General features: G+C 41.0%; 1 protein-coding gene across 1 annotated transcript in view; it reads right to left on the bottom strand.

Annotated features, from left to right (window-relative positions):
- Nucleotides 1-16,294, bottom strand: part of LOC117335670 (harmonin-like) — a gene marked incomplete at its 5' end in the record, with an annotated part of 40,781 nt that extends 24,487 nt beyond the window's left edge. The window contains 10 exon segments of the mRNA XM_033895824.1: nt 494-738; nt 1,808-1,864; nt 2,250-2,391; nt 3,932-4,023; nt 4,524-4,584; nt 8,560-8,584; nt 9,051-9,159; nt 12,479-12,552; nt 15,109-15,236; nt 16,087-16,294. Coding sequence (XP_033751715.1) covers nt 494-738; nt 1,808-1,864; nt 2,250-2,391; nt 3,932-4,023; nt 4,524-4,584; nt 8,560-8,584; nt 9,051-9,159; nt 12,479-12,552; nt 15,109-15,236; nt 16,087-16,214 — 1,061 coding nt within the window.
- Between the last annotated feature and the right edge of the window lie 4,550 nt (nt 16,295-20,844).

Here is a 20,844-nt window from a genome sequence, read left to right as displayed (position 1 = left end):
CCCTATGATTTACTTAAAGAATGTCAGAAACACATTATCAGAATTATTTCCCTACGATTAGTTAAATAATGTCAGTAACACATTATCAGAATTATCTTCCTTCGATTAGTTAAATAATGTCAGTAACACATTATCATGGATTTAATAGGCTCTCAAAGTTTTGTTCTTGGGAACAGTTTCTAGATAACAGATTTAAATTCTTTACATGATCTTAACTTTTTCTATAACAGAAAAAAATTTCTTATGACAGGCATATATATAGCTACTGGAAACATTTAGATATGAATTGATTTAAACGTAAAACCATCATTTTGTAATTAATACATATAATTATTTAAATCAAACTTGACTAGAAATTTAATCAAAATGTCATCAGTGTATAGATTGATGTATAGTATAACAAAAATAAAGAAACATTTATATAATTCTTCAAAATATTTCCATAACATTTTCATCACCGTCATCATCCTGGTCATAGCTGTAACTGCTATACCTGTCTGTGATCTGTTCGACAGGTGGTGGGGGTGGTGGTGGTGGCGGTGGTGGGGAGGAGGCAGGGGCGGGGGCTGGAGCTCCAGTTGGAGATGGTGCTACTTTCTTTTCCTTGACAACCACAGCATATGCAGGTTCCTCATCATATTGTTGATTCAGCTGGACCCTATCTTGTTTTGGAAGTTCCTTTGGCAGCGGTGTATGAGTGTTGGCTGCAGAGGATTGTAGGCCTACTATGTGAAGTCCCTGAATCAAATAACATGTATTTGTAAGATTTTCAAAAAAAATTAATAAATTCCACGAAAAGTTAAATGCATAAAAGTTAAATGCAAAATGAGAAGATCTTGATGGACATACAACTTTTATAGAGAAATCTGTGACCTTTACAGACAGGTTTTCATGGACAGGTGACCTTTATGGACAGGTCTTCATGGACAGGTGACCTTTATGGACAGGTCTTTATGGACAGGTGTCATTTACAGAAAAGTTTTGATGGACACCTGACACAGACAGGTTTTGATGGACACATGACATTTATAGCCATGTCTTCAGGGATATGTAAGCAGAAAAACAATGTTAATATCCCGTGTATGGAATGTTAATATCCCGTGTATGGAATGTTAATATCCCGTGTATGGAATGTTAATATCCTGTGTATGGAATGTTAATATCCCGTGTATGGAATGTTTATATCCCGTGTATGGAATGTTAATATCCCGTGTATGGAATGTTAATATCCCGTGTATGGAATGTTAATATCCGGTGTATGGAATGTTAATATCCCGTGTATGGAATGTTAATATCCCGTGTATGGAATGTTAATATCCCGTGTATGGAATGTTAATATCCCGTGTATGGAATGTTAATATCCCGTGTATGGAATGTTAATATCCCTGTATGGAATGTTAATATCCCGTGTATGGAATGTTAATATCCCTGTATGGAATGTTAATATCCCGTGTACGGAATGTTAATATCCCGTGTATGGAATGTTAATATCCCGTGTATGGAATGTTAATATCCCGTGTATGGAATGTCAATATCCCGTGTATGGAATGTTAATATCCCGTGTATGGAATGTTAATATCCCGTGTATGGAATGTTAATATCCCGTGTATGGAATGTTAATATCCCGTGTATGGAATGTTAATATCCCATGTTTGGAATGTTACAATCTACAAAGACTATTACATATATGTACTTTCCAATTTCCTTTTCACAATTACAAGTACAAACATGTATAATTAAATAAATATTTTTTATTTCCTCTCAATTAGAGCATTAAAACATTATCAATGACTGGATGTACACTTACCGACTTTTTTCTGATGACAAGATTAAGTTCCTTGCTGCTCTTAAGCGCTACAATGGCCTGAATAAAATTAGTAAAATATTTATAAGAATCAATATTGTGACAATTAATTAACATAATTTATCAACTGACAGCACATGTTTTATTACTCAATGAATTATTTCTGCTAGTTAAAGCTTGATCCACATCAGACGTTGCTGTATCAATATTTGTAGCTATGATGTCAGACATTCCAGAATCATGGAGTTTTTCCTTTATTATTAAGGCTGTTCAAAGATTATCCATATCAGAGGGGTGAGAGGCATTTTTTCAGAAACCCTACCATCAATTAAACATTAAATTATATTAAGTATACAATGCCTGACCACCAATCCCACACAGACAATTCTGGAATAGCCCTTCATAGTTTCTTACACATATTTGTATAATATGTAAAATATTTCACCTCGTTATGTGTCACGTCCAGGAAGCTTATACCATTGACATCCAGAATCTGATCTCCGACTTCCAGGCCGATTTGCTCCCCCAAGCTCTGTGGCCCGACCCTCTGGATGTATATTCCACGACCATGGGGACCACTCATAATTCTAAAATGAGACAGAAATATCATTTCTTACTGACCTATAGTATCAATATCACTTTGTTCATTAGATATTACACACAGTGTGATTCAACTGACAGGCGAAGCTGTCTTAACATCTAAGAGAGGGTGACGCTCGGTGATTCATCGGACAGAGGACCTACCTACAGCCGAGAGGGTGACACTCGGTGATTCACCGGACAGAGGACCTACCTACAGCCAAGAGAGGGTGACACTCGGTGATTCACCGGACAGAGGACCTACCTACAGCCGAGAGGGTGACACTCGGTGATTCACCGGACAGAGGACCTACCTACAGCCGAGAGAGGGTGACACTCGGTGATCCACCGGACAGAGGACCTACCTACAGCCGAGAAAGGGTGACACTCGGTGATTCACCGGACAGAGGACCTACCTACAGCCGAGAGAGGGCGACACTCGGTTATTCACCGAACCAAGGACCTACCTACAGTGGAGAGAGGGCGACACTCGGTGATTCACCGGACAGAGGACCTACCTACAGCCGAGAGAGGGCGACACTCGGTGATTCCCGGACAGAGGACCTACCTACAGCCAAGAGAGAGCAACGCTCTGTGATTCACCGGACAGAGGACCTACCTACAGCCAAGAGAGAGTGACATTCGGTGATTCACCGAACCGAGGACCTACCTACAGCCGAGAGAGAGTGACATTCGGTGATTCACCGAACCGAGGACCTACCTACAGTGGAGAGTAGGTGACACTCGGTGATTCATTGGACAGAGGACCTACCTACAGCCAAGAGAGGGCGACACTCAGTGATTCAACGGACAGAGGACCTACCTACAGCCAAGAGAGGGTGACACTCGGTGATTCAACGGACAGAGGACCTACCTACAGCCGAGAGAGGGTGACACTCAGTGATTCAACGGACAGAGGACCTACCGACAGCCGAGAGAGGGTGACACTCGGTGATTCACCGGACAGAGGACCTACCTACAGCCAAGAGAGGGTGAAGCTCGGTGATTCATCGGACAGAGGACTTACCTACAGCCGAGAGAGGGTGAAGCTCGGTGATTCATCAGACAGAGGACCTACCTACAGCCGAGAGAGGGTGAAGCTCGGTGATTCATCGGACAGAGGACTTACCTACAGCCGAGAGAGGGTGACACTCGGTGATTCACCGAACCAAGGACCTACCTACAGCTGAGAGAGGGTGACACTCGGTGATTCACCGCACAGAGGACCTACCTACAGCTGAGAGAGGGTGACATTTGGTGATTCACCGGACAGAGGACCTACCTACAGCTGAGAGAAGGCGACACTCGGTGATTCACCGGACAGAGGACCTACCTACAGCCGAGAGAGGGCGACACTCGGTGATTCCCGAACAGAGGACCTACCTACAGTGGAGAGAGGGTGACACTCTGTGATTCACCAAACCGAGGACCTACCTACAACCAAGAGAGGGTGACAGTCGGTGATTCCCGAACAGAGGACCTACCTACAGTGGAGAGAAGGTGACAATTGTTAATTCACTGGACAGGTCACTTATTGGGAGAACCTACCTACAGCCGAGAGAGGGTGACGTGCGGAGATTGGCGAACAATTTTACAATTTCTCCCTCCTCTTCAGGTGCTGTTCGGTTCTGTGTCTTCACCTGTAAAAGGAAAGAGGCACTAATTAGCAACAGTTTTATACTTACAGATATCAGATAGTGATCTCAGAGTGATTAGAATAGGCTACACTTTATAACTAACACTAAACACTGTGTCCCCCAAACACCTCCGACTCCAGGTATAAACATGGCCTAAATACAAGATAATCATCAAAGCATTTAACAGAATTTCTATTTAACTGACAATTTAATAGACACAAATATGTACGAGTGTATCATCAGATAAAAATTCCTTGTGTTTCAATTTTTTGATTTCAGATGGACTTCAATCTTTGTTGTGTTAAGAAACAAACACTATCTCATGTTTTCTTTGAGGTAATCCATAGCTCATATAGCATCAATTGTGTAAATCTTAAAGCTAGTTTTGTATAAGATTTGGTGGATTTTTCACCAAATGTTCTAATGTCAAATTTACAATATGTAATAGATCCATAGCTGTCTATCACTAACACAGTACCAAGGCTATCCTGTCCAAAACTTACAACACTTTTCTTTCGGTCCCTTTTCTCCACAAATTTCCAAGTCAAATCATCTCCTTGCTTCCTGTGGACAGAAATCACAGTTAATGTACCTGGTAAAGTTAATACACCTGGTAAAGAAACTGTACCTGGTAAAGTTAATTTACCTGGTAAAGTCGATGTACCTGGTAAATTGGTACAGTGACATTGGGACGTATTGATGGGTCATTGGTACAGTGGGACCTATTGATGGGTCATTGGTATAGTGGGACCTATTGATGGGTCATTGGTACAGTGAGACCTATTGATGGGTCATTGGTACAGAGGGACCTATTGATGGATCATTGGTACAGTGACAGTGGGACCTATTGATGGATCATTGGTACAGTGGGACCTATTGATGGGTCATTGGTACAGTGGGACCTATTGATGGGTCATTGGTACAGTGGGACCTATTGATGGGTCATTGGTACAGTGACAGTGAGACCTATTGATGGGTCATTGGTACAGTGGGACCTATTGATGGGTCATTGGTACAGTGACAGTGGGACCTATTGATGGGTCATTGGTACAGTGGGACCTATTGATGGGTCATTGGTACAGTGACAGTGGGACCTATTGATGGGTCATTGGTACAGTGGGACCTATTGATGGGTCATTGGTACAGTGACAGTGGGACCTATTGATGGGTCATTGGTACAGTGACAGTGGGACCTATTGATGGGTCATTGGTACAGTGGGACATATTGATGGGTCATTGGTACAGTGAGTGGGACCTATTGATGGGTCATTGGTACAGTGACATTGGGACGTATTGATGGGTCATTGGTATAGTGAGTGGGACCTGTTGATGGGTCATTGGTTCAATGACATTTGAAGCTATTTGTACTTTACAGAAATCATCATACACTACCAATTAATATTAAACTATGACAGAATTCTGGTAGAGTGAGCTCAATTAGATGACTTCTTTATCCTCATAATTACACCTATCTATAATTAATGTTGCCAAGTTTCACATGTAACGGTGTTTCACCGGACAGCCTATTCATCTACAGAGTTATTATCTGTCAGAAATAATTAAAGACTCAGGAGTACAAAATGTTAATCATCAAATATTTTGTTCATCAATTATGTCAGCTGATCAGCAGTGGTACAGTTAACACAAACCTTCTCATGAACATTTTATGAGCAGGAATATCATGGGGAATCCTCAAACAGATATCAAAGCTTATGTTGGGCTTGTAATAAGTGGGTAATAACTCAGAATTTAAACATTACAAAAGATGATTACAAGTTTAATCTTAGAATTTGAGAGAAGGGCATAAATATATGTCAATGAGAGGCCAAGGCGGCCATCTTGGAAGCTGAAACTTGAAAAGTGAATTGTTCAATGAGCGAGCAATAACAGACATTACAGAGTATGATAGTTCAACAATGTGTCATGGTGTATCCCATTAATGGTTGATGAAATATTCATACAAAAGTCTGAATTATTGAGTGTAAGGGTAGGCCAGGTTAGTCTCCCACAGCTATTGTATCCATACCACACAAAACACGACTGATTAACTTTACCCTGTACCAAAACACTAAATTATAACAAGAGGCCCAGAGGGCCTGTATCTATACCACACAAAACATGACTGATTAGCTTTACCCTGTACCAAAACACTAAATTATAACAAGAGGCCCAGACGGCCTGTATCTATACCACACAAAACATGACAGATTAACTTTACCCTGTACCAAAACACTAAATTATAACAAGAGGCCCAGACGGCCTGTATCTATACCACACAAAACACGACTGATTAGCTTTACCCTGTACCAAAACACTAAATTATAACAAGAGGCCCAGACGGCCTGTATCTATACCACACAAAACATGACTGATTAGCTTTACCCTGTACCAAAACACTAAATTATAACAAGAGGCCCAGACGGCCTGTATCTATACCACACAAAACACGACTGATTAGCTTTACCCTGTACCAAAACACTAAATTATAACAAGAGGCCCAGAGGGCCTGTATCTATACCACACAAAACACGACTGATTAACTTTACCCTGTACCAAAACACTAAATTATAACAAGAGGCCCAGAGGGCCTGTATCTATACCACACAAAACACGACTGATTAGCTTTACCCTGTACCAAAACACTAAATTATAACAAGAGCTATACCACACAAAACATGACTGATTAGCTTTACCCTGTACCAAAACACTAAATTATAACAAGAGGCCCAGAGGGCCTGTATCCATACCACACAAAACATGACTGTTTAACTTTACCCTGTACCAAAACACTGAATTATAATAATTAATGATTATTTAATATTCATAATGAATGGAACATGAGGAGGAATATTTCATGAGATAAATACCTACTGGGAAATTTCACAGTCAGGTGAATGAATATATTTCATTACCAGAAAATAGACCACCTTGTTTCATTGGATATCCTATGTAAGTTTTGGCCTCATTATACAATCATTAAATATGTATATATATGATTAGCATTTCGTGGCAGGAATAATTGATAGTTTATTACATGGAAACAAACACACAGGATCAATACATCAAGATTTCCATATGTAACAAGTTTCAACAAACACCCCCACAATTCTGAAATCATCTCTGGAATAGTTTTGAAATAGAGCTTACACAACGAGTGGTTGTTGGATATGGAATTTATTCCACACGAGTAAGTTATTTTTTTAAAGTTATAAAAGACACAAGCTTTAGCTTTAACTGTGAAAAGTGTGAAATAAATTCAATATCCAAAAATCATGAGTCGTGTGACTTGTTTCTACCACAATAACATTGGCTTGAATCAAAGGGAAACGTGGCCAAGTCTTATTTCACGTATACAAGAAAGGTGTACAGTAAGTATGTGACTTGCCCTGTAAACAGTAGGTATGTGACCTGCCCCTGTATACGGTAGGTATGTGACCTGCCCTTGTATATGGTAGGTATGTGACCTGCCCCTGTATACAGTAGGTATGTGACCTGCCCTTGTATATGGTAGGTACAGTGTATGTGACCTGTCCCTGTATACGGTAGGCATGTGACCAGCCCCTGTATACAGTAGGTATGTGACCTGTCCTTGTATATGGTAGGTATGTGACCTGCCCTTGTATATGGTAGGTATGTGACCTGCCCCTGTATACAGTAGGTATGTGACCTGTCCCTGTATATGGTAGGTATGTGACCAGCCCCTGTATACAGTAGGTATGTGACCTGCCCTGTATACAGTAGGTATGTGACCTGCCCCTGTATACAGTAGGTATGTGACCTGCCCCTGTATACAGTAGGTATGTGACCTGCCCCTGTATACGGTAGGTATGTGACCTGCCCCTGTATACAGTAGGTATGTGACCTGCCCCTGTATACAGTAGGTATGTGACCTGTCCCTGTATACGGTAGGTATGTGACCTGTCCCTGTATATGGTAGGTTTGTGACCTGCCCCTGTATACAGTAGGTATGTGACCTGCCCCTGTATACAGTAGGTATGTGACCTGCCCCTGTATACAGTAGGTATGTGACCTGCCCCTGTATACAGTAGGTATGTGACCTGCCCCTATATACAGTAGGTATGTGACCTGTCCCTGTATATGGTAGGTATGTGACCAGCCCCTGTATACGGTTGGTATGTGACCTGTCCCTGTATACAGTAGGTATGTGACCTGCCCCTATATATGGTAAGTATGTGACCTGCCCCTGTATATGGTAGGTATGTGACCTGCCCCTGTATACAGTAGGTATGTGACCTGCCCCTGTATATGGTAGGTATGTGACCTGTCCCTGTATATGGTAGGTATGTGACCTGTCCCTGTATATGGTAGGTATGTGACCTGTCCCTGTATATGGTAGGTAGGTGACCTAAGTACCACTGTATATTGTAGTAATGTGATCTATATGTATCCCTGTATACCATTGGTATGTGGCCTGCCCTGCCATGGTACAAACTCTCTCTAGGTAAGCTTAACAAAGTTTTTTTCATACAAAATGTTTCATTCACTGTTATGTTACATCACTTTGACTGTTGTACTCACTCTTTGACAGGCAGCATTCCTATATCTACAAAAGGAAAACAACTTAGTATAAGATCCTGTTATAATTACCCAACAAATAGTCACTGATCAGATAAATCATATCCAACAAATAGTCACTGATTAGATAAATCATATCCAACAAATAGTCACTGATTAGATAAATCATATCCAACAAATAGTCACTGATTAGATAAATCATATCCAACAAATAGTCACTGATCAGATAAATCAAAGTAGGATAATATAACAAAAATACCTGTCCAGTTTATGAAATTTTATTCCATTAATCTGTATACACATTAACAGAATGTATACATCTATAAAATTACATATCTTTTAAGTAGACATAATCAGTGTGTGAACACACAAACTTTTTTTTACCTGCTCTATCATTTGAAAGTCTAAACTGATCCATTCCTCGACAGACTGATTTGGAGACATTTTGTATACCATCTTTAAGTGCTTGTATTAGTTTTGAAGATAAAACGTACTTGTAACCTTGAGCTCCACTGCATCCCGACCCTTAATAAGGTTGAGGACCTCTTCATGGATTGCCTGGGAGATGGTGTAGCCGTTCACTCTCACAATTTCATCTCCTACCTACCAAACAAAAATACGGCTGATTTTGTGAATACTCACTCAGATAGTAAATCTACTCATAACAAATTATAAATGTAACTGGGGCCCTTTATGTAAGTCCATCATCAACGAAGATAACTGAAGTGGGAATATTCCTTCTTAAGGGTCATCTATATAGCAGAATAGTGTTGAATTTCAAATACGAATAAATACCTAAAGATTTGCACAAAAAATGTGATGTAATATACCAAAATGTTTGTTTGGACATGTAGCTTCTTACAATCACCTATAATTTGCTATAGATGCTACCAGCTTCTTCTATAGAGTAACTTTGTGGTAAGATGTAGCATGGAATAATTCTAAGTCACGCAAATTATCAAACCTGAAAAATAGCCATGCTGTTATGTTCACAAGTGTCTATAGCACAGGGTAGGAGCATTTGTTTGACCGGATTTTACTGTATGTACGTATAAACACTTATTTTGTTTTGACCTTGAAATGCAAATGGCGGCTGAGAATAATATTACATAAATATGGCTTAGAGGAGGCATTTCAGTTAATAACAATACTCCTATATCGTACTTTTAATAGTAACATGAACATTTTGAAGTCAATTTGTTAAACTGGTGAGTTTGGAGCCTTTTTCAGAAATAGGCTTATTTTACCCCAAACTCAACGGTTGAACATTTTTTCATAAAAGCAGTCTTCTTGCCACATCAAGAATACTTTATATTGTCTAATAAGAGCATTTTTGATGTTTTAAATACCTCCTAATATGCCATATTTGTGTGATATCATTCACGACCGCTATTTGCAATTCAAGGTCAAAATAAAAACAGTGTTTATACATATAATAACGTCAAAGCTGGTCAAACCATAAATGCAATGCTCCTATTTTGTGCTTTAGGCACTTGTGAGCAAAACGACATGGCAAGTTTGTGTAATATATGGGATACAAATGAGTTAATTATGTCCCCCTGAAACATGCATTTTTCTTACGTTTTGTGGAAATTTACAAACAGCTTAACAAATTACATGTCAATAGCAAGTCCCACGGTTTGCCATGATACATACTAAAAGTTCATCATATTACTTCTGTGACATTGCACCATAATAGGGATTTATAGGCCTGTAAAATATCAATGTTTTGACTGGATTTGCTGTTTATAGATGCCCCTTAAATCGTTATACCCTTAAACACAGGGGACTTGGCACAAATTTCCAACTCACAGTCCAAATAAATATGTATTATAATTATATATGGACTGTGGGTTAGGAATTTTGTCAAAACCCTGTGCACTTAAACACTGAATTTCACCAAAATTACCAGGTAACACTTATCCACTGATCAATACTCAAATGACAGCAATGTATTATACATGTAAACACTGTCACCCATCTATACCGACCCTGGATCAAGTTTACCAGTGAGAGGCCCCATCACTCATCTATACTGACCCTGGATCAAGTTAACCCGCGGGAGGCCCCGCCACTCATCTATACAGACCCTGGATCAAGTTTACCCGCGGGAGGCCCTGTCACTCATCTATACAGACCCTGGATCAAGTTTACCCGCGGGAGGCCCTGTCACTCATCTATACCGACCCTGGATCAAGTTTACCCGCGGGAGGCCCTGTCACTCATCTATACCGACCCTGGATCAAGTTTACCCGTGGGAGGCCCTGTCACTCATCTATACCGACCCTGGATCAAGTTTACCAGTGAGAGGCCCTGTCACTCATCTATACAGACCCTGGATCAAGTTTACCCGCGGGAGGCCCTGTCACTCATCTATACCGACCCTGGATCAAGTTTACCCGCGGGAGGCCCTGTCACTCATGATCATCTATACCGACCCTGGATCAAGTTTACCCGTGGGAGGCCCTGTCACTCATCTATACCGACCCTGGATCGAGTTTACCCGCGGGAAGCCCCGTCACTCATCTATACAGACCCTGGATCAAGTTTACCCGCGGGAGGCCCCGTCACTCATCTATACAGACCCTGGATCAAGTTTACCCGCGGGAGGCCCTGTCACTCATCTATACAGACCCTGGATCAAGTTTACCCGCGGGAGGCCCTGTCACTCATCTATACCGACCCTGGATCAAGTTTACCCGCGGGAGGCCCTGTCACTCATCTATACCGACCCTGGATCAAGTTTACCCGTGGGAGGCCCTGTCACTCATCTATACCGACCCTGGATCGAGTTTACCCGCGGGAAGCCCCGTCACTCATCTATACAGACCCTGGATCAAGTTTACCCGCGGGAGGCCCTGTCACTCATCTATACTGACCCTGGATCAAGTTTACCCGCGGGAGGCCCTGTCACTCATCTATACCGACCCTGGATCAAGTTTGCCAGCGGGAGGTCCTGTCACTCATCAATACCGACCCTGGATCAAGTTTACCTGCGGGAGGCCCCGTCACTCATCTATATCGACCCTGGATCAAGTTTACCAGCGGGAGGCCCTGTCACTCATCTGTACCGACCCTGTAGAAAAGTTTACCCGCAGGAGGCCCCGCCACTCATCTATACAGACCCTGGATCAAGTTTACCCGAGGGAGGCCCCGTCACTCATCTATACAGACCCTGGATCAAGTTTACCCCCGGGAGGCCCTGTCACTCATCTATACCGACCCGGGATAAAGTTTACCCGCGGGAGGCCCTGTCACTCATCTATACCGACCCTGGATCAAGTTTACCCCCGGGAGGCCCTGTCACTCATCTATACCGACCCTGGATAAAGTTTACCCGCGGGAGGCCCTGTCACTCATCTGTACCGACCCTGTAGAAAAGTTTACCCGCAGGAGGCCCCGCCACTCATCTATACAGACCCTGGATCAAGTTTACCCGAGGGAGGCCCCGTCACTCATCTATACAGACCCTGGATCAAGTTTACCCCCGGGAGGCCCTGTCACTCATCTATACCGACCCGGGATAAAGTTTACCCGCGGGAGGCCCTGTCACTCATCTATACCGACCCTGGATCAAGTTTACCCCCGGGAGGCCCTGTCACTCATCTATACCGACCCTGGATAAAGTTTACCCGCGGGAGGCCCTGTCACTCATCTATACCGACCCTGGATCAAGTTTACCCACGGGAGGCCCCGCCACTCATCTATACCGACCCTGGATCAAGTTTACCCGCGGGAGGCCCCATCACTCATCTATACCGACTCTGGATCAAGTTTACACGCGGGAGGCCCTGTCACTCATCTATACCGACCCTGGATCAAGTTTACCTGGAGGCCATGTCACTCATCTATACCGACCCTGGATCAAGTTTACCTGTATGGCCCAGTTGCTTAACTTTGGAACCACTGAGATCAAACTTACACGTAGTCCCTGTCGCTCAGCTTGGGAACCTGGGTCCACATGAGACACAAACACTCCAATCCCATGTTCAAATCCTGTAACAATCAAAATGACATGGATCTGGAATAAACAATGGATTCCAAAATAATAATTTTACATTATACTGAAAGAACAAATTCAAACAAGATTGAGAAATTCATATTTACAGCAATGCCAATGACTATCTCTTTATAAAATAACAAGGGGGAACATTATAAAGCAGTATATAGTACTGACTAGGAGATCTGTACCTCTGACGAGTATTATAGTACTGACTAGGAGATCTGTACCTCTGACGAGTATTATAGTACTGACTAGGAGATCTGTATCTCTGACGAGTATTATAGTACTGACTAGGAGATCTGTACCTCTGACGAGTATTATAGTACTGACTAGGAGATCTGTACCACTGACGAGTATTATAGTACCGACCAGGAGATCTGTACCTCTGACGAGTATTATAGTACTGACTAGGAGATCTGTACCTCTGACGAGTATTATAGTACTGACTAGGAGATCTGTACCACTGACGAGTATTATAGTACTGACTAGGAGATCTGTACCTCTGACGAGTATTATAGTACCGACTAGGAGATCTGTACCTCTGACGAGTATTATAATACTGACTAGGAGATCTGTACCTCTGACGAGTATTATAGTACTGACTAGGAGATCTGTACCTCTGACGAGTATTATAATACTGACTAGGAGGTCTGAACCTCTGACGAGTATTATAGTACTGACTAGGAGATCTGTACCTCTGACGAGTATTATAGTACTGACCAGGAGATCTGTACCTCTGACGAGTATTATAGTACTGACTAGGAGATCTGTACCTCTGACGAGTATTATAGTACTGACTAGGAGATCTGTACCTCTGACCAGTATTATAGTACTGACTAGGAGGTCTGAACCTCTGACGAGTATTATAGTACTGACTAGGAGATCTGTACCTCTGACGAGTATTATAATACTGACTAGGAGGTCTGAACCTCTGACCAGTATTATAGTACTGACTAGGAGATCTGTACCTCTGACGAGTATTATAGTACTGACTAGGAGGTCTGAACCTCTGACGAGTATTATAGTACTGACTAGGAGATCTGTACCTCTGACCAGTATTATAGTACTGACTAGGAGGTCTGAACCTCTGACGAGTATTATAGTACTGACTAGGGGATCTGTTCCTCTGACGAGTATTGTAGTACTGACTAGGAGATCTGTACCTCTGACGAGTATTATAGTACTGACTAGGAGGTCTGTACCTCTGATGAGTATTATAGTACTGACAAGGAGATCTGTACCTCTGACGAGTATTATAGTACTGACAAGGAGATCTGTACCTCTGACGAGTATTATAGTACTGACTAGGAGATCTGTACCTCTGACGAGTATTATAGTACCGACTAGGAGATCTGTTCCTCTGACGAGTATTATAGTACCGACTAGGAGATCTGTACCTCTGACGAGTATTATAGTACCGACTAGGAGATCTGTACCTCTGACGAGTATTATAGTACCGACTAGGAGATCTGTACCTCTGACGAGTATTATAGTACTGACTAGGAGATCTGTACCTCTGACGAGTATTATAGTACTGACTAGGAGATCTGTACCTCTGACGAGTATTGTAGTAGTGACTAGGAGATCTGTACCTCTGACGAGTATTATAGTACTGACTAGGAGATCTGTACCTCTGACCAGTATTATAGTACTGACTGGGAGATCTGTTCCTCTGACCAGTATTATAGTACTGACCAGGAGATCTGTACCTCTGACGAGTATTATAGTACTGACTAGGAGATCTGTACCTCTGACGAGTATTATAGTACTGACTAGGAGATCTGTACCTCTGACGAGTATTATAGTACTGACTAGGAGATCTGTTCCTCTGACGAGTATATTAGTACTGACTAGGAGATCTGTACCTCTGACGAGTATTATAGTACTGACTAGGAGATCTGTACCTCTGATGAGTATATTAGTACTGACTAGGAGATCTGTACCTCTGATGAGTATTATAGTACTGACTAGGAGATCTGTACCTCTGACGAGTATTATAGTACTGACTAGGGGATCTGTACCTCTGACGAGTATTATAGTACTGACTAGGAGATCTGTACCACTGACGAGTATTATAGTACTGACTAGGAGATCTGTACCACTGACGAGTATTATAGTACTGACTAGGAGATCTGTACCTCTGACGAGTATTATAGTACTGACTAGGAGATCTGTACCTCTGACGAGTATTGTAGTAGTGACTAGGAGATCTGTACCTCTGACGAGTATTATAGTATCGGCTAGGAGATCTGTTCCTCTGAATACGAGGTCAAGTCATGTTGGAAAGCTAAGAGAAAATATGACTAACAATACCCACCCTCTACTTGGCTATAATAGGTTACTGTCTTAATGTTTAAATTGGATGACTATTTAGGAAGAAAATGTGATATTTATAATTTTGTATAATTGTTGTTTTTTCATATTTATCAGATTTATATTACACAGTTTGATTAATTGAGGCAGTCAAGTGTGTGTTATAAAAATATAATCATATCCATAAAGAGTGTAATGGATAGGCAAAAGATGTATCATAGCTGGGTTATAATTACCTCCCCTGACAGCGAATCCCAGACTTTCATTTGCACGGCGACGGAGGTTGATAATGCGCTTGCCACGTCCGGGAGGTGTAGGGGCCAGTCGGTCAAACTCCAGTTGGTGCTTCGCCGGGATTAGGGGCCTGATAACACACCAGGTACAGTAAATCAAGGCAGTTTTAAATGTTCAAACTATAATAAATAAAATCTCTAACTTAGGTAATCAGTACCTGTCAAGATGTGTGACACAACTGACATCCTGGGACCATTATCAAACAAATTGTCTGAGCATTGAAGCCACAGAGATACTGTGAGGTAATAGATCACTTGGGTTCTCTCTATACACACTTATGTATCAATGGAATATGTACAAAATCTAACAACTCTGTAATATGGTAATAAATATGGATTAACCTGGATTAACTGGCCTATACTGGATTTTATCTTTGGTCCTGACAGTTTCCCTCTTACAACCTGTCTTATACAGACCCTGTCTAGTTTGAAACCTGTCTAATACAGAACCTGTCTGATACATGTCTAATACAGACCATGTCTAGTCTGACACCTGTGTAATACAGACCATGTCTAGTCTGATCCCTGTCTAATAGAGACCATGTCTAGTTTGACACCTGTGTAATACAGACCATGTCTAGTCTGACACCTGTGTAATATAGACCATGTCTGACACATGTGTAATACAGACCCTGTGTTAGTCTGATATCTGTGTAATACAGAACCTGTTTAGTCTGACATTTGTCTTATATAAAACCTGTTAGTCTGACACCTGTGTAATGCAGACCCTGTCTAGTCTGACAACTGTCTAATGCAGAACCTGTACAGAGTATTAACTTGTGTTGTATATCAAATGTCACTTATATAAGTAAACGTAAAGTATTTCTGTCCCCTTGAAATCTGGCTGAGACAGGTTATACAGTAAGATACGGTTGACATGCGCGATATGTAAAACAATTCAACAATTCATGCTTTCATCACCTGTCAATTTGTTGTGGCAAACGTTTGACCCAACAGTACTCCGAGTGAAATCTGTGAATCCAATTTTCTGTCTCTATCGCCCGAATTTTTTTCTGCCGTTTTCTGTCAGGGTCAGAGCAACAATTCATTATAGCACGAGAATGCTATACTAGTCATTCAACGTTTCAGATATTTCTAAGTTTCTCGTAAAATTGCTCTCAGTATCAATCTTTTATAACATCTTCCATGTTGGTTTGCTTTGAGAAGTTTTTTATATCAGTTGTAAATATTTTACACCGGTCCAACCTGAAGATTTATATTTCCAATCTTTCATTTAATCTTTAAAGTCTCAATTATTACCAGCTCCTCTCAATGACATTCTCTGTGTACAATTCACACAACTTTTACTCCTTCCAAGCCTGAACATGATACAGTATGTTCCTCGATGAAGCACTATACATACACACTGTTTTTCAACAGATACATCTTGCAAAATATCCAAATCAGTGAGTTTTTCCCCCCAAGATTCAGCACAGGAACAAGGAAATTTCTCCTGGTCAGCTGATCAAGACAGCAACAATCTTAATCTTCAGTTAACACTACTACACAGGTAGATCCAGTACATCAACAGTATCCAAACCTGAGTATCTCCATCACACAATGATCCATACACTGAGATGGCCTGGAGCCAGAAGCAAATTGCAAGCAACCTTTTAACACTGATCAAATTCTTTCTTCAGAAAGGAAAACTGTGAAACAATTGCTGACTTATCATCAAATAACGGTATATACACCACGTAGTCAATGTGGTACTGTGTAGTCAGTCTATATAGTTAATCTCCTGTCTATAATAACCAAACAGGTATCCCTAAATCCTACCATATTTCACCTATAAAGGAGAACACTTTATTTCACTTGAAAAGGGATTTTATTCTAGACAACAGTTTGACTTCAGACTTGTGTCTTATGAGATAGGGGTGGGTGTGGGTGGCAACTTTACATCATCCAAATACCACTTAAAATCTAACAAAACGGGGTTAATCGGTGAGTGGGAATGGCCTTGTTGGAGAATAAGTACGGTAAGTAACCACCTCTGGTTCCACCCAAGTCTCTGGATATCAATAATTAATACCACACAAACACAACAGTCCCGTAAAATGACCATCTTGAGGAGTCAGCATGTTTTGAAGCTACATAGTTAAGATAAGATATATACCTGCCTTTTATTGAAGGGTACAGTTTTATACTTATGTAACTTACCTGTGATTCACAGGTGCAGTATAAATTAGGTCAATAAATTACTTTCTCACATGTGCTCTACATGTAGATCTAAACGTGAAATGATATGGTTGTTTGCCACAAGTGGTTCTAAACTAACGCCCAAATAACACAGAGTTACAGGAAATTACAGGTGTTTCTGACCTAAATTACATCTCTGACACTGAGTTACATCAAATTACAGGTATTTAATCTGACCTAAATCACATCTCTGACACTGAGTTACATCAAATTACAGGTGTTTCTGACCTAAATTACATCTCTGACACAGTCTCAGTTACATCAAATTACAGGTGTTTCTGACCTAAATCACATCTCTGACACTGAGTTACATCAAATTACAGGTGTTTCTGACCTAAATTACATCTCTGACACTGAGTTACATCAAATTACAGGTGTTTAATCTGACCTAAATCACATCTCTGACACTGAGTTACATCAAATTACAGGTGTTTCTGACCTAAATCACATCTCTGACACTGAGTTACATCAAATTACAGGTGTTTCTGACCTATATTACATCTCTGACACTGAGTTACATCAAATTACAGGTGTTTCTGACCTATATTACATCTCTGACACTGAGTTACATCAAATTACAGGTGTTTCTGACCTATATTACATCTCTGACACTGAGTTACATCAAATTACAGGTGTTTCTGACCTATATTACATCTCTGACACAGTCTCAGTTACATCAAATTACAGGTGTTTCTTACCTAAATCACATCTCTGACACTGAGTTACATCAAATTACAGGTGTTTCTGACCTATATTACATCTCTGACACTGAGTTACATCAAATTACAGGTGTTTCTGACCTATATTACATCTCTGACACAGTCTCAGTTACATCAAATTACAGGTGTTTCTGACCTAAATCACATCTCTGACACTGAGTTACATCAAATTACAGGTGTTTCTGACCTAAATTACATCTCTGACACTGAGTTACATCAAATTGCAGGTGTTTAATCTGACCTAAATCACATCTCTGACACTGAGTTACATCAAATTACAGGTGTTTCTGACCTATATTACATCTGACACTGAGTTACATCAAATAACAGGTGTTTCTGACCTATATTACATCTCTGACACCGAGTTACATCAAATTACAGGTGTTTCTGACCTATAATACATCTCTGACACTGAGTTACATCAAATTACAGGTGTTTCTGACCTAAATCACATCTCTGACACTGAGTTACATCAAATTACAGGTGTTTCTGACCTATATTACATCTCTGACACTGAGTTACATCAAATTACAGGTGTTTCTGACCTAAATCACATCTCTGACACTGAGTTACATCAAATTACAGGTGTTTCTGACCTATATTACATCTCTGACACTGAGTTACATCAAATTACAGGTGTTTCTGACCTATATTACATCTCTGACACTGAGTTACATCAAATTACAGGTGTTTCTGACCTATATTACATCTCTGACACTGAGTTACATCAAATTACAGGTGTTTCTGACCTAAATTACATCTCTGACACTGAGTTACATCAAATTACAGGTGTTTCTGACCTAAATTACATCTCTGACACTGAGTTACATCAAATTACAGGTGTTTCTGACCTATATTACATCTCTGACACTGAGTTACATCAAATTACAGGTGTTTAATCTGACCTAAATCACATCTCTGACACTGAGTTACATCAAATTACAGGTGTTTCTGACCTAAATTTCATCTCTGACACGGTCTCAGAAAGAAAATTCAGAACCATCAAGGACAATTGTCAAATCAGACGCAAGTAGGAAGAAATCAGTAGAAACTGTGTACCATGACTTTATAATTTTAATTTAACAAAATAAACAAGGTTAACAGTTATCCTCGAGCCCTGAAGAGTACTTCTGGGGCGATTTTTAACTGCATCCTGATGAAGCCTTCACAATAGAGGCAAATCTAATGGACCAATTAACCCCTAAATAAACCCTCGGATTGGTAACTCTCAAAGTAGGTTAGGATTGAGACTTCCACCTCTTATGTTTACATACAATGTATCTATACTTCCTTAATCGCCCGACACACCTCTTGGTATCGCTCGACACACCTCTTGGTAACGCCCGACATACCTCTTGGTATCGCCCGACATACCTCCTGGTATCGCCCGACACACCTCCTGGTATCGCCCGACACACCTCTTGGTATCGCCCGACATACCTCTTGGTATCGCCCGACACACCTCTTGATATCGCCCGACACACCTCTTGGTATAGCCTGACACACCTCCTGGTATCGCCCGACACACCTCTTGGTATCGCCCGACATACTCCTGGTATCGCCCGACATACCTCTTGGTATCGCCCGACATACCTCTTGGTATCGCCCGACATACTCCTGGTATCGCCCGACATACCTCCTGGTATCGCCCGACATACCTCTTGGTATCGCCCGACATACCTCTTGATATCGCCAGACATACCTCTTGGTATCGCCCGACATACCTCCTGGTAACGCCCGACATACCTCTTGGTATCTGTTATCACAGTGCCTACCTTATCTTACCCACATACCTTTACCTGATGTTGGCTTCACACCCTCTAGGTTTAAATAAGTAACTCATTGATCAATATACATGTATTTTGGGTCTTTCTTTATTTGTTATACAATGATGTATTTATATTATCGTTAGTTATGTGTTTTTATCTCCCCTAAATCTCTACAAGGTCGTTCATCCACAAGGTTGTTCAATGCTATATTGTGGTCCCCTAAATCTTCACAAGGTCGTTCATCCACAAGGTTGTTCAATGCTATATTGTGGTCCCCTAAATCTTCACAAGGTCGTTCATCCATGAGGTCGTTCAATGCTATATTGTGGTCCCCGAAATTTCCACAAGGTCATTCAATGCTATATTGTGGTCCCCTAAATCTCCACAAGGTCATTCAATGCTATATTGTGATCCCCTAAATCTCCACAAGGTCATTCAATGCTATATTGTGGGTCCCCTAAATCTCCACAAGGTCATTCAATGCTATGTTTTGGTCCCCTAAATCTCCACAAGGTCATTCAATGCTATGTTTTGGTCCCCTAAATCTCCACAAGGTCATTCAATGCTATATTGTGGGTCCCCTAAATCTCCACAAGGTCGTTCAATGCTATGTTTTGGTCCCCTAAATCTCCACAAGGTCATTCAATGCTATGTTTCGGTCCCCTAAATCTCCACAAGGTCGTTCAATGCTATATTGTGGTCCCCTAAATCTCCACAAGGTCGTTCAATGCTATATTGTGGTCATCATTTCTTTATTTCACATTGAAGGCCAACATGTCATAGTATTGTTATGGATTAATTGCTATTGTGGTCTGTTAAATTTCATGCATCGCCATCTTATAATATGAATTTTGATAGTGAACATATCAATTATCCATATGCCCTACAGTATACACTGCATTGCATAAGAAATAAAAGGACTACATTGAATTGCTACAGGTACACATATACTATTAACTTAGTATATGCATTGCTACATATATACGAATAAA

This window comes from Pecten maximus, chromosome 10 (genome assembly GCF_902652985.1).
Source record: "Pecten maximus chromosome 10, xPecMax1.1, whole genome shotgun sequence".
Taxonomy (NCBI): Eukaryota; Metazoa; Mollusca; class Bivalvia; order Pectinida; family Pectinidae; genus Pecten; species Pecten maximus.
Note: the sequence above shows the minus strand (reverse complement) of the source record. Positions and strands in the feature narration are given on the sequence as shown.